Source organism: Lepisma saccharinum, chromosome 1 (genome assembly GCF_977018435.1).
Source record: "Lepisma saccharinum chromosome 1, izLepSacc3.1, whole genome shotgun sequence".
Lineage (NCBI taxonomy): Eukaryota > Metazoa > Arthropoda > Insecta > Zygentoma > Lepismatidae > Lepisma > Lepisma saccharinum.
In genome coordinates this window covers 162,088,778-162,103,182 of record NC_139229.1, presented here as the reverse complement: position 1 = coordinate 162,103,182, position 14,405 = coordinate 162,088,778, and the positions used below count along the sequence as shown (strand labels likewise).

The 14,405-nt window shown below is 37.8% G+C and overlaps 1 protein-coding gene across 1 annotated transcript in view; it reads left to right on the top strand.

The window, feature by feature from the left end:
* Positions 1-14,103, top strand: part of mor (SWI/SNF- related protein mor) — a 28,570-nt gene extending 14,467 nt beyond the window's left edge. The window contains exons 11-15 of the mRNA XM_083141626.1: positions 1,544-1,755; positions 6,319-6,539; positions 7,136-7,293; positions 8,926-9,021; positions 12,646-14,103. Coding sequence (XP_082997752.1) covers positions 1,544-1,755; positions 6,319-6,539; positions 7,136-7,293; positions 8,926-9,021; positions 12,646-13,695 — 1,737 coding nt within the window. The 3' untranslated portion in view covers positions 13,696-14,103. The remainder of the gene's footprint in view (positions 1-1,543; positions 1,756-6,318; positions 6,540-7,135; positions 7,294-8,925; positions 9,022-12,645) is intronic.
* Positions 14,104-14,405: the final 302 nt, after the last annotated feature.

Below are 14,405 nucleotides of genomic sequence, written 5' to 3'. Positions count from 1 at the left end.
CCACACACAGGATATAATTAACAAGAAAGTTAAGTACTTTTAGTGGTTTTGAGCTTTTCTTGTTAATGTACAAGTAACATTTTTCTCTTCTAGTCTGGTGTGGAAAATAGATTAATTTCCATTGATAATATAAAGCATACTTTTCAAACACATGATTATACATATATGAATTAGCAGTTCATGGGGTGAATTACTTTGGTTGTTCCTAATCAGCAGTTGTTACAAACAGTATTTGTTTTTGTGTTTTATGTATAATTATGCGTAATCAATTTGTATTCTGGGTTCTTCCATGGGTTTCAAGAGCATAGTTCAAGATAGCCAATAAAATTTGAACTTTCAGCCTTCCCTTATGCAACAAGGGAGTGAGCATAAATATGGCCTCTGTTAGAGGGGAGAACAGAGAGTGTGTGAAACTTTAGATTCTGAGAGAGATGGTGTGGAGTGATCTTGAATATATTGGTATTTCATATTTGTTTTTGAATGTGTGTGTGTGTGTGTGTGATCTGGTCAGATTGTCAATTAGGGTTATTTACTTTCAACTGTGAAGTGGGGTCCCAGGTTCGATACCTGGTGGAGGCACATAGTGGTTCGGATCCCACTTTAAACTGTAGGTTCAGTCCCGATTAGCCTTACTGTGCATAAAGTGGACTTTAAACACCAACTCAATCCAATTGAAATCAACTGTAAAGTATTCTGTATTGGTTCTTCCATGGGTTTTGAAGAGCATAGTTCAAAATAGTCAATAGAATTGGAACTTTGAGCCTTCCCCCATGCAACGATGGAGTGACCATAAATATGGCCCCTCTGCTACAGGTGAGGACAGAGGGTGTGTGAAACTTTAGATTCTGAGAGAGATGGTGTGGAGTGATCTTACAGACTTCATTGGCCTCCTATCAGTTTACTAAGCATTGCTGCGGTTCTGCTGATGCTGGCTTCCACACTGCAGTTCTGCCTTAGGTCCCACATTAGAGAAACTGTGCATAATATAAATGGAAGAATCCGAGACCTGTCTACATTATAAATAAATGTATAAAGCCCATGTCTGCAACTTTCAGCACCACCCTACAACGTTAATTCTTTAAGTTCTTGCCTGTCATGTTATTCTTTGGTTCGGAGTGCTCTGGTGTGAACAGGATGGGAACCCGGGACTAACGAGCCGAATTTGGTGTTTATTTGGGTTTTCCTACCAGAAGTGATAAGGGTAAGGGTGGTGTGTTACAGAACACAGTCTTTATCTTTTGAATAATATTGTCATAATTACATTTTGTATAATGATGTACCAATGATAGCTTTAGCTTCATTGTTCTCAGGGTTTAAGTCACTGTTAAAAGTTGTGATGTCAGTAATAGTAAATTATAATGTTTATTGATATTGTGGAATGACAAATATGATTGATATACCACTATGATAAAAAAAAAATATTTTTATACTGCTCTCTTTGAAGAACTAATAGTGGACCTTCCAAAAAATGAAAATTCAAATAAGGAAATTTGTTTCATTTTGATATGGTGTATGTTAATAACTGTTATTTTCATAATTTTAGGTGGATGCTGATAGTCGACCTACCCCCATGGGACCTCCACCAACTTCTCATTTTCATGTCCTAGCTGACACACCATCTGGGCTGCAACCAATAAACCCTCCGAAAACTCCACAGCCTTCTGCTGCAAAAACACTGCTAGATCTTGAGAAGAAAGATCCTGGTAAAAAGCCAGAACTTGATCCAAGTTCAAATTTTGGGCTGAAATTAGACCAGTAAGTATACCAAATGAATCATACATAGTAAACAATCTCATACTATTGCAAATGTAATGATCACTTTTGGGAAAGGACCTTAATTTTCCTCCAGCAGATGAAGTGTCAGAATTTCCAGTCACACATGACAGAGTGAACATCGTGGTGGGGTAATTGTTGTAATTTTTAAAGAAATCACCAAGAGCAGTGAATATAACCTCATAAACAGCTGTAGATCATAAAGAAAACAACATGAAATGATTTATGTATTTACCAGAGAATTCCAAATAGAGCTTTGGCCATTTTACATTGGAATGTAATAATAATAACAATGGAAATATCAAAAAATAACAATGGAAGTAACAAAAAGGAATAATAGCATAAACTAAAATTCATACATATGAGATAAAGTGGATTACACATTGTTACACAGTAGCTTTCTAAAACGTTACTAGTTTTCAAAAATATCAACTTGGGTTTGGTAGAGTGTTGTATTGGCTGGGTAGTCTGTGGAAGAGAGAATGCTGTGTTAGGCTTAATCTTGGTTTCTGATATGTGAAAAGCTGACTGCTCCTTGTGGTTTGGAACGGTACTCGAAAGTGAATTTCTTGAAGAAGGCGATCACTTATGTTCCCATTGGTTATTTTATGGAGGAAAATATGGTCTGCAAGTATGTGTGTATCATGAGGGGTATGGATATTAAGCATTTTCAGAAGGATGTCTTTTGTAAATGTTTTGTGGATGGAATTCAGTGGCGAACAATGGCCAGGAAGAAATTTAGAACAGAATTTAGTCTATGTAATTTTGAGGGGCATGCTATAGACCAGATCGGAGAACAGTATTCAAGTTTTGGTGAAACTAAAGATTTGTAGAAAGTGCCGAGAGCAGACAGGTTGTTTATTTCAGTAAAACGATAGAGGAGACCCAGCATACGCATGAAACCCTTAGTGACTGCAGAGATGTGGTCAGAAAAGGAGAGTTTCTCATCAAATATGATGCCTAAGTCCTTCCGTGCGGTAACCCGTTGAACTCAATTATTTTCTATGAAATATTGCCTATTAAATGTATTTTTCTTTAAGGAGAAGGTCATGGTGGTACATTTTTGAGGATTAAGTTTCAGGTTCCATATTTCACACCACTTTATTGGGGAATCTAATTTCTTTTGCAACAGTGCCATGTCATTTAAATTTGATATTTTGCTGTATATTTTGCAATCATCGGCGAACAAAAGAAGTTTTTTTTACATGAGTCAGAAAGATATTCTGGAAGATCATCAAGGTAGAGGATGAAGAGAAGAGGTCCAAGAACACTGCCTTGGGATACACCAGAAGATACACCTCGATATGAAGAAGAGGTTTCGGAAAGTACAACCTTTTGTTGTCTGTTTCAGAGGTAGTGTTTGAGCAGAGAGAGAAGTTTCCCATGAATATTAAAACAATGAGATAATTTATGCAAGAGGTAGTTGTGGTTTATAGAGTTGAAGGTTTTGGAGAAATTAAGATAGATATATATATTACATCCAGTTGAGAGTTTTCAGATATACAGTTGATAGCGTCAGATAATACACAGTGCGGCAATTTGAAATCGAGACTGGTGCTGTAAAAAATAAACAAGTCTTCATAGAAAGTTACTCACCTTGGATCATTCAAAGTAGGACCCTTCTGCATCCACACATCGTAGCGCAATGCCTACCAGTGCATGCAAGGATTGCTGGACTTTGTTTCGTGTCACGCTGTTTAAAATCCATGTCGTAGCCTTCTTGATTGTTGGTATATCATAAAAGTAGGAACCTTTCAGTGCAGATTTTGGTTTAGGAAATAAAAAATAATCACAGAGCTAGATCCAGTGAGTAGGCAGGGTGTGACAACACAGTCGATTTAGGGTGAAAAAGTTCTTCCCAATCACAGTCTTGTGACTTGGGGCACTGTCATAAGCAGACGTTAGCTGCCATGATCCCGATACTTGGTCCTCACACGAGTTATTCCTTGCATCAAATGTTTCAGTACCTCAAGATAAAATGCAGCAGTAACAGTCTGTCTGAAATTTCAGTCTTCAGTAATGATTGTCCTCACTTTCTCAACCAATTTTGGTGTTCTCACCGCCCCTGCTACACCTGGATGCTCGTCATGTTCAATTCGCTCCCGTCCTTCACTGAAATGCCTGAGCCATTTAAATACGTGCGTACAGGATAAACAATTGTCCGTATAGACTTGCTATAACATGTGAAACGTTTCCGCACAGTTTTACCCAAGAGCGCACAAAACTTGATGTTTGCTCTTTGTTCCATGTTGAAATCACAACACACTTTCACTACACGTGTCCACATTCAACAATGCCAAAAGTATCAATGTCACTCAAGGTCAACGAGTTCTGCATCGATTGTTTGTGAGATACCAGTTACTTGTTCACACCACACAGTGGTGCCACCTACCGAGAAAAAAATCAGTCTCGATTTTAAATTGCTGCACTGTGTACGGTGCTCAAGTTAGTTAAGCAGGAACTGCCTGGTAACGAAGCCATGCTGTACTGTATTTGGAGAGGTGAATTTGTAAAGTCGGTTCTTTATTATTTTTTCACAGGCGATAGAAAGTGGTGGTAACAGGGAAATGGGTCTATGAGAAGCAACAGCATCCTTGTCGCCAGATTTATATAACGGTACCACATTAGCCTTTTTCCATGAATCCGGGAATGTTGCCTCATTGAAGCACCTGTTTAATAAAATAGAGAAGGGAATAGCGAGAGAAGAAGCAGTGTTTTTGAGGAAAATAGAAGGGATTTCGTCAGGATCATTTGCACGATTTTCAGGCAACAAAGATAGGATGCTTTGAACTTCTCCCGGAAACGTGGAGAGATATATCAGAGAGTGACAGCAAACGAGTGAGATTAGGAAGAGAAGAAGCCAGTGTATTTGACACTATATTTTTAGAGAAAAAGGAGTTAAAGAGATCAGCTCTGTCAGGGCCCTCTGCGTGTGCTGAGCCATGCTTTACTGAAAGGTGTTCAGGAATTTTGCCTCCTTGAGTTGATGAGTGACCAAAAACGTTTGGAATTTGATTTGATGTTGTTTGTGATAGTGCCGATGTATTCACTGTATTTAATTTTCTGCAGTTTTATACAGCGACGTCTTAAATCGGTGAAGGTTTTTCGAGTGTTCTCGTTAGGAAATTGTTTCCAGAGATCCGATGCCTTTTTTCGGTTTCTCAGTGCAAGTAAGAGTTCAGAGTCGAACCAAGAAGGAAACTTGCATGATTTAGTTTTCTTAAGTGGTACGTAATCTTTTATCACTGCGTGAATTACGTCTTGTGAGCACGTCACACGCTTCCTTCCAAACTTTCCAGAATCATCCAGGGGATGGAATCCCGAGCCAGAATACAGTGTCCAGCGATTCGTGGTCCGAAGGGATGAGGTTTCTCGAAATGGTGATGTGCACTGAAGGGAGGGAGGAAACAATGTAGTCAAGGTTGCTGTTTTTCCGAGTATTGTGCAAGTTGTGCTGGTAAAGTCCAAGGCCATGAACGAAGTGGTCCCTGAAATAGTTGTCCTGGTTGTCTTTTGCAATGCGGTGCGTGGAGTCTGTCCATGTGATAGAGAGGTTAAAGTCTCCGAAGAGAATTAACATCTCCCATAGAGGATGCTGATGGCACTGAATCGTAGCAAGCCTCTAGAACTGCCAGAGGGAAAGTTTTGTGCGGTCCATAAAAAGCAGCCAATGAATAATTTGCTTTTTCTGGCGAGAAGCACCTCCACCCATAGAATGTCACAATCACGGTGTAGGTCACTTCGCACCACACTTTTCCATTTGCTACTCACACAAAGCATCATTCCCCCGCCCCTTGATCCTCTATCCTTCCTGTGATTGTTGAAGTTACGTCTCGGTAATTGCAGTGCAATCTTGTTTCATTAAATCTTCAATCTCCATAGTGCAGTCAGTGAGTTTATTTTTAATGCTCTGCACATTTTGATAGTAAGCGTTGAATCGGTTTCCCATCGGCATGGGGCCTGGATTCAACTTAATGTCCCCACACAACAACACAAGGAAGAGAAAAAAGTTCGACAGCCAGTGAGGCGAGGGCTTACCTTTACCGCTGTCCATACGACGTGTCTCTCTCGGCGAAACTGGGAAGAGTGCCGGGAAGATGCCTGCCGCTGGAAAAACAAAACTTCTCTCACTGCATTTCCATTCACTAAGGCTATTGTTTTTGCCGTGGGCACTGTTCAGAAGTAATAGCCTTACACTCACGCACAGTAAAATAACAGAGAAATAAACAACGATCGCCGAAAAGCCAGTCATTTTCGGAGCGCGATCTGACAGCTTTCTACTCCTGGCAGCCATCTTGGACCTCTGTCAACAAAAGTGTGAAAATAATGTTAAAGAATCCCAATATGTGATGTTACTAGTGAATTAATACACTGCGGAGCTGTTTCAAAAGTTTTCAGACTTTATTTATTTTGTTCAAAAGTATATATATTCTTGAAATTAATTAATTAATTAATCAAAGACAATCTCAGAGCTTGTAATAATCAATATTATGATTTTCACCACCTCTAGTAATACTACAGTAACAACATTCTCCTTTTCAATAGGTATGCTCGCAAACCTGCAGCATTACGAAACAAAACAGCCGCCAGCCTTACTAGAGAATGGACAGAACAAGAAACTCTGCTTCTCCTTGAGGGATTGGAATTGTACAAGGACGATTGGAATAAAGTATGTGAGCATGTTGGGAGCCGGACACAGGATGAATGTATTCTACATTTTCTTCGTTTGCCTATAGAAGATCCTTACCTTGAAGATCCAGAAGCAGGTTTGTTTATTATGTTCTTTGGTGGCAAATAGTAGATAGTAAATTACTTTCATACTTTTAAACAAGTAACATGTTTACCTTTAGTAGGCAGGACTTTATGCTGTAAACCATCTTTGGAGAGGAAGTTTTTAAGCACTCCCTTTTCAAATGTGAAGTTATTCACAAGTAAAATGAAGAAAGGCGACTACTTACAAAGATGTACAGGGCAGCCAATCAGGATGGACCTACAGGTTATTTGAAGTACCACTATGTGGTAAATGAGAAAAGAAAACAGAGTTGTTCCAGAGAAATGACACATGCTATCACCCGAGGGACAAGCTGGCATATGAGGCATACAGTCACTGGTCCCAAATGAAACAAGCTGGAGTTTAAAGCCTAAGCACCATATTAGAAGAAAATCTAAAAAGTGCCCCAGCATTTTGCACTTTTTCAGACAAAGATGATAAAACAAATCTTGGTTGATTGAAAACTCGAATGTCTGAAGAGTTTTCACCAGATTAATTACTAATTACTCTCATACAGTATTTCTTTAATCCCAGTTTCAAACTTTCAGCATGCATTACATTTGAATTTCATGATATTTCTTTTTCTTTCAGGTGGAGGTGCATTAGGACCTTTGGCTTACCAGCCTATCCCCTTCAGCAAAGCTGGAAATCCTATAATGTCAACAGTTGCCTTTTTGGCTTCTGTTGTAGATCCACGAGTTGCTGCTTCAGCCGCAAAGGCAGCGATGGAAGAGTTTGCAAATATAAAGGTTAGAAAATTTCATATTAACAGTTTGTGGAATTGATTAGTGAATTTTTGTTTCAACATTTTATGTGCAAGATCTTGTAGATGATCCTCGTATTTGTTCCTTTTACTGTACTAATTAATGTTTGTTGTGAGAATTCTGTGTTTCTTCCAGTTGGGTGAATGCTATGAACCATGAATTTATTAATTTCAGCAACCACGATGTTCTTAATTGTTTAAATTGCCACTTGTGTAGCATTATAAATGGTAGTACGTGGGCAAAACAAAAAGTAAGTTACACCCGAGACGTGTTCCTGTACTAAAAGAGAGATAATAATCATGCTTGGTGGCAGCACTGTCGAGAATGTATTCTCCCCATACCCAAAGCAGCCATTTGCCCGACCCTGCATTTTATGTGCAAGATCTTGTAGATGATCCTCGTATTTGTTCCTTTTACTGTACTAATTAATGTTTGTTGTGAGAATTCTGTGTTTCTTCCAGTTGGGTGAATGCTATGAACCATGAATTTATTAATTTCAGCAACCACGATGTTCTTGGTTGTTTAAATTGCCACTTGTGTAGCATTATAAATGGTAGTACGTGGGCAAAACAAAAAGTAAGTTACACCCGAGACGTGTTCCTGTACTAAAAGAGAGATAATAATCATGCTTGGTGGCAGCACTGTCGAGAATGTGTTCTCCCCATACCCAAAGCAGCCATTTGCCCGACCCTGTGGCCAAGTGGTTAGCACATCGCGCTGCGATGCCAAGGGTCCCGGGTTCGAATCCCGGTCGGGCTTGGTTGTTTGTGAATGTCCATTCATCAATTTCATCACTCATCCCCATCTTCGCAAATTAGCCAAGAGGCACAAAACGCGAAGTAAAATAAACTAAATCAAATCAAACCAAACCAAAGCAGCCATGCTGCAGCTGCTTTATTATGAGAGTAGTCACCGTGTCGTACTGAGGTGGCGTCCAACATTGAGTTGCGCTCTGTCGTCCGATTTTTGTGGACTCGAAGGCAGAGTGAAATCCATTGCCAAATTGTCGAGGTGTATGGTGGGAATGCAATGTCACATCCCATGATCAGGAAATTTCCAGATGTTCAAAAGAACGAACGTGAACGACGAGCAGTGTGTCGGGCAGCCTGCAACTGGAACACTATCGACAAAACGGAGCATTTGAATGCAATCATCCTTGCCAACTACCATGTGTAAATAAAAAGAGATTGCAAGTGAACTGAACATATCATACAATAGTGTGTGTGTGCTGATTCATGACCAGTTGGGTGTATAGTAAACTGTGCTCTCACTGGGTGCCACAATTGTTAACCGATGAGTACAAAAGTCAACTCAATTGAAATTGGACGGAATTTTTACACAAAAGAAATCAAAAAAACTGGTCACACGATTCGGAAAGTGCTTGGAATACCTTGGTGACTTTGTCAAAAAAAAGTTAAATGTTCATGCATTTTTCTCCAATAATTATTTTCTTTCTAACGTGTCTTGTTTGTTTTATACAGGGGTGTAACTTACTTTTTGATTTGCCCTAGTATTTAATGAAAAGATGGTCCAAAGCCTATTTATTTGTGCAAGCACTACTTGGTTTTTTTCTGTGCTTCTATAACAGGGTTTAATTACTTTTTGTTTGTATGTCAGGATGAAGTTCCAGCAGCTCTTCTGGATGCTCATGTAAAGAATGTGGAGGCATCTGCAGTTGATGGAAAATTTGACCCATCTGCAGGTTTAGCTCAGGTATGTAATCATATCAATACAGTAGAGAAATGCCCTTCTAGATATTTGCAGCTTTGGCTTGCTGGTAGCAGAAGGGACAGGCTAATCAAATTTTGGAAAAATAAATAATGAAAAAAACAGGAGAGGTATTTACATTCTGAGCTCACTTGGTTGTTTAGTTTTTCTTTCTCCTAAATTCCCCATTTGTCTATTATTACCCATCTTAACCAACCCCACCCTAGTCGGATGTCTTCTCATTTCTTAACTAATATTTAAGTAGAAAATTGTCAAAATTTCCCTTTTTTATTTTTTTAGAATATCTTCCCATGGAGATAATTATTTTGATACTCTTTACCTTATTTAAATAGCTGTTAACATCAATAATGTAACTTTTGTGTGGATGAAGCACTTCAATGGTATAAAGTAGAAATTTCCAGTTAAGTTAATTATTATAATTAGAAATTTAACTTTGAGTATTAACACTGATCTCTGTTAAATATTTTATTGACATTTCAAATCATAAAGAAAACTTTTATTTCACACAGTTAAATAAAATTGTTTTATGATTTAACTACATCCTTAGGAACTTTAAACCACTAAACTTGCAATATTTTAACATAAGCATGTATATTTACAATAAAATCTAAAGGTGTCATTAAACATAAAAGTGCATGTGGTATAAAACAAGTTTACAGACATTGAAAGAAACTTCCTTAAAATTTAATGTAATAAAATTACTTAGAATTAAACATATGAGGAGACTTTCGGATTTAACTGTCCACTTTTATTCATTTTAAAATGGTTTGGTTTGTTATCTCTGGTTCCTCTCTTAATGTTTTCCACTTGTTCCCTTTATATTACACCAGGGTCATTCTAGGAATTCAGTGCTGGCAGATATACCTTCACTTTCATGTGTAAGTACTTTCTAGCAAATACTGTCTCAACTTTCAGTGTGTCTACAAATGATATGTATGGTGCACATCTCTTCTGTAGTAAACTGTGTTTCCATGGTACTGGAACCCTGTGTGAACCCTATCTGCATATAGGCTAATTCAATTTGTGGTCAATGCATCAGTTCCCATCTCAATGGAGGCCTCCCCCATGGCACAGTGGTAGCGTCATTGCCTTGTAATCAAGGGGTCCCAGGTTCGATACCCGGTGGAGGCACAAGTGGTTCGGATCCCACTTTAAACTGTAGGTCCAGTCCCGATTAGCCTTACTGTGCATAAAGTGGACTTAAAACACCAACTCAAAGCAAACCAAACCCATCTCAATGGACATGCATAGTTCTTTTTTTGACGGAATCAAGAAATGTGGAATTACACACTGTAACGTTTATATTTGATTTTGAAAGGTCTGAGGTATATTTTCCTACCATATTGTGTCACAAAATTTTGAATATAAATTATCTGCATTCAGCACTTTATTATCACAATATGAAACAAGATATTATATGTACACATAACAATATAATCCTAGGATTTTTTACCTCCATGCATTTCACATGAATGAACTATTAGCATGTAGCAATCAATGTAGTTTTTAAATCAAATTTCATTCACTATTTTAACATCGAAATGGTAGTTTTTATATACCAGTTTTCATCCTGAAAGGTACTCCATTTTTGTAAAGAAATTTTGTTCTATTCACTTATGCATCATCTCTTTTAATGGCTTCCTAGTTTAAAAAAAAATCCATATTTAAGTCTATGATGGATGCGGTAAACACAGTTTAAAATTACTTACATGAAATTTTGAGATTTCATACTTCCACGTTGCACAATTTAGTGGTCCTATTCTTCTATCCTAGTCTTCGAAATTAATAGGATATGACCATTAAATTGTGCAATGCGGAAATATGAAATCTCAAAATTTCATGTAAGTAATATTTAAGTAGTTTGTCAATTATTCTCAAATTGTGTCAGCCCAACATACAAACTCTTAAATCCCATCCATGAGAGACATGTCGTTGATTGACAACAAGAAGTATGTTTTGATTGCAATAAAGTGCAAATTCAGAAACATGAGGAGAGGGAGAACCACCTGCCTTTTCTAAACTTTTACATATGAGTTGTGTGGTTGTGTTTTTTTTTTTTTTTGTAAATTTGTGTGCTAATTTTCTATTGTCCTTTTTTTGTTGTTTTATAACTAGTTTTACAAGCACAAAAAAGTGCCACATTTAAAGATGACCTTTATTCCATATATTTATTTTACTTATTGGCTTGTAGATATTGTGCACTAGTTTTATAAAGCAAGTATTGCTTTTTAAATTATGTGTAGGGACCTTAATTTTTCGGAAATGCGATAACACCGAAAAATGTTAATTGTTACAATTTTGTTTTATGTATGTGCAGTGACATGTTCTAAACACATTTCATGCATTTGAAATCACGAAATAATGCAAATTTGTCATAAAATGTGAATTGTGGCTTTTTTTGTGAATTTCAATACATTTTGTGCTTAAATGAAAAATTCCATCAAAATCCACCTTTCTTGTGTTTTAGGTTTATAAAATAAAATGTACCATATTTACGCATGTGTAATGCATACTTTTTCAAAAAATTTATCCCAGTAAGAATGTCTGAAGTATGTTATATATTAAATAATTCAGACAGCTATATGAAACCACATGTAAATGGCTGTTTCCCTTGATTTTCCACCGATCTTTTTGCATCACTGAGCAAAGTGAGCTTGGTATCGTTCTGGCAGAGATCAAGTATGCACCTAACATCACACGGCATCCGTAATGTCGATATTGGCCACTTAAGATAAGCTTTGCGTTACCGAGCAGACATGATTCTGATAGAGATTGTGTGGTCACCTACTGTCACATTGGAGTTGTAACATCGGATTAGTCATGAAATTATGGAAAATAACTTCCTCAAAAATGGCACCGTCATTAACAGGGATAGGGCATGTGACCTACACATTAAAATAAATAGTTTAAGAGAACAATGAAGATATAATTTTAGGTATAGGCAGAAAAATTTGCTAAAGTAGAAACTCGAATTTTAGGAAAAATAACACCAAAAAGTAGAGAAAAACTACTAAAAGATCGAGGTCTCTCATTATGTCTCAACATATTTGTTCCCTAATTTAAATTTCACAATGCATTTGCAACTTAGTGATTTCATGAAACATAATTAAGAAATTTCACTTGCAACAATGAAAATATAACAAACCAACTTTTTAAAAAATACTTAAAAATTGGGTTAACAATGCTATTTATTGTTGTTTTTTTGCTCTGAATTGTGCAGTTTTTCTAGCAATTAGTGATTTTAGCCCAAGTAGAAAGGTGTTTCGTGCTTGTAAAGAGCATAGTTATAAAGTGAAAAAATTGTAAAACAATAAAAGTACGTACAAGAGCCTCCCTGGTGGCTCAGTTCTAACGCCGTTGCCTTGTAATGAAGCAATCCCTTGTTTATTACCCATGGGGCTTCAGATCCCACGTTAAACTGTTGGTCCAGTCTCAATAGCCTATCTGTATAAAACAAAAACTAAAAAAAAGAAGTACATACAAGAATTTTCTAATAAGTTGTCAGTGGTAGTCTTATGAAATGCACTATTAAAATTACAAATGATAAGTTTGATGTATAATTTTCAATATATAACTTAGAGTTGAAGTTTTGCACATTGTACTTTTCAGAGTGGTATTGCTGGAACAGTTCCAGATAAAGAAGAAGGAGGAGAAGGCGAAAAAGAGAAAAAGGACACTGAAAAAGAGACTGAAGAGAAGCCTACGGAAGAAGCACAGAAGAAAGAGGAACCAAAGGAAAAAGAAGAACCTATGGAAGTAGATAAGAAAGAAGAAGAAAAGGAAAAGCCTGAGGAAAAAGAGAGTACAGAAACAAATGCAACTGAAGAAAGCACTGAAGAAAAGAAGGAAGAAGCCCCTCAGCCAGCCACAGAGGAGCCAAAAGAAGAACCCAAAGGAGAGGAAGGTGAAAAGGAAGAGAAGATGGAGGAGGATGAACCAAAAGAAGAGGAGCCTCCGAAGAAACCAGAGACAGAACAAGATCGCTTGGTTAAAGATGCGCAGCTTCAGGCTGCTGCAGCTGCTGCCCTGGCTGCTGCTGCTGTGAAAGCGAAGCATTTGGCAGCTGTAGAGGAGCGAAAAATCAAATCTCTGGTTGCTCTGCTGGTGGAAACCCAAATGAAGAAATTGGAGATCAAGCTGCGACACTTTGAAGAGTTGGAGACGACAATGGAAAGGGAAAGAGAAGGATTAGAGTATCAACGGCAGCAGCTCATTCAGGAGAGGCAGCAGTTCCACTTGGAACAGTTGAAAGCAGCAGAGTTCCGAGCTAGACAGCAGGCTCACCAAAGACTAATGAATGAGCAGGGTTGGCAGTCTGGGCAGACTTCCCAATCTCAGTCACAGCCAGCTTCGTCGCCTGCGTCAACACAGAGCAATCAACCGGGCACTCAGATTGGTACAGCAAACCAACAAAACTCTGCAAATCAAACACTTTCCAGCGGAAGCCAGACCTCTCAAGTTGCCTCCAATGCCCAAGGTGATCAGACCCCAAGTACAACTCCAACTCCACCTTCACCCCAGTCTGTGCCATCTGGAACTCCAAGTTCCCATGGTGGGGCACCCCAAATGTCTATCACATCGCCTCATGCACCACCATCCACCTCTCCGGTACCCACGCCTCCTTCCACAACACAACCATCCCCTCAGCCAGCATCATAGAAACAGCCTGTAAATATTTTGATACTATATGACATTCGATGGACAGTATTTTTGTTTTAAAATATCTCTGTGCATTTATACTTCTTCTATTTAGATTATTATCTTTTGTAGCTGATGTAAATTGTCTTTTAAAAAAATTGTGGTATCCTATTTTTAGGTGTCAGTTGAATATGCATCATGAGAAGGCATATTTTTTAACCATTTAGCTTGTACAAGTCAACAAATCCATATTGATAAGGACTTACATTCAGTTAGTTTGTGTGTATTGGCAGTTTCATATGCATTTTGGAAGATAAAAAATTCTCCTCAAGAGAATACTGCCTTATAAACTTTGTAATTCTCAATCATTGTTAGCTTTGTACTTGGAGCAATTGCTATAAAGATCTCTTCCGTAGTATTAGAAGCATTTATTCATTTAAATCGTAAGTACCCTGTATGTATGTGGATCCAACCACATGCACACTGGTATAGAATGTAGCATACCTAAGCTTTACACCAGTAAAATTATGGCTTGATATATTTTCTACAAAAAGCACAGCATCGGTAAGTTTAACTTGCTCTTGTCCTCATGAACCAGCCTCCATGTCGCTATTCTAAATAGACAAAAATATGTTTATTCACAGAACATAAAATTTTAAGAACACTGCACAAAAACATTGAAAAGAACATAACTATGCTTAGGTTGTATCTGAAGGACTGCAGAATGAAGA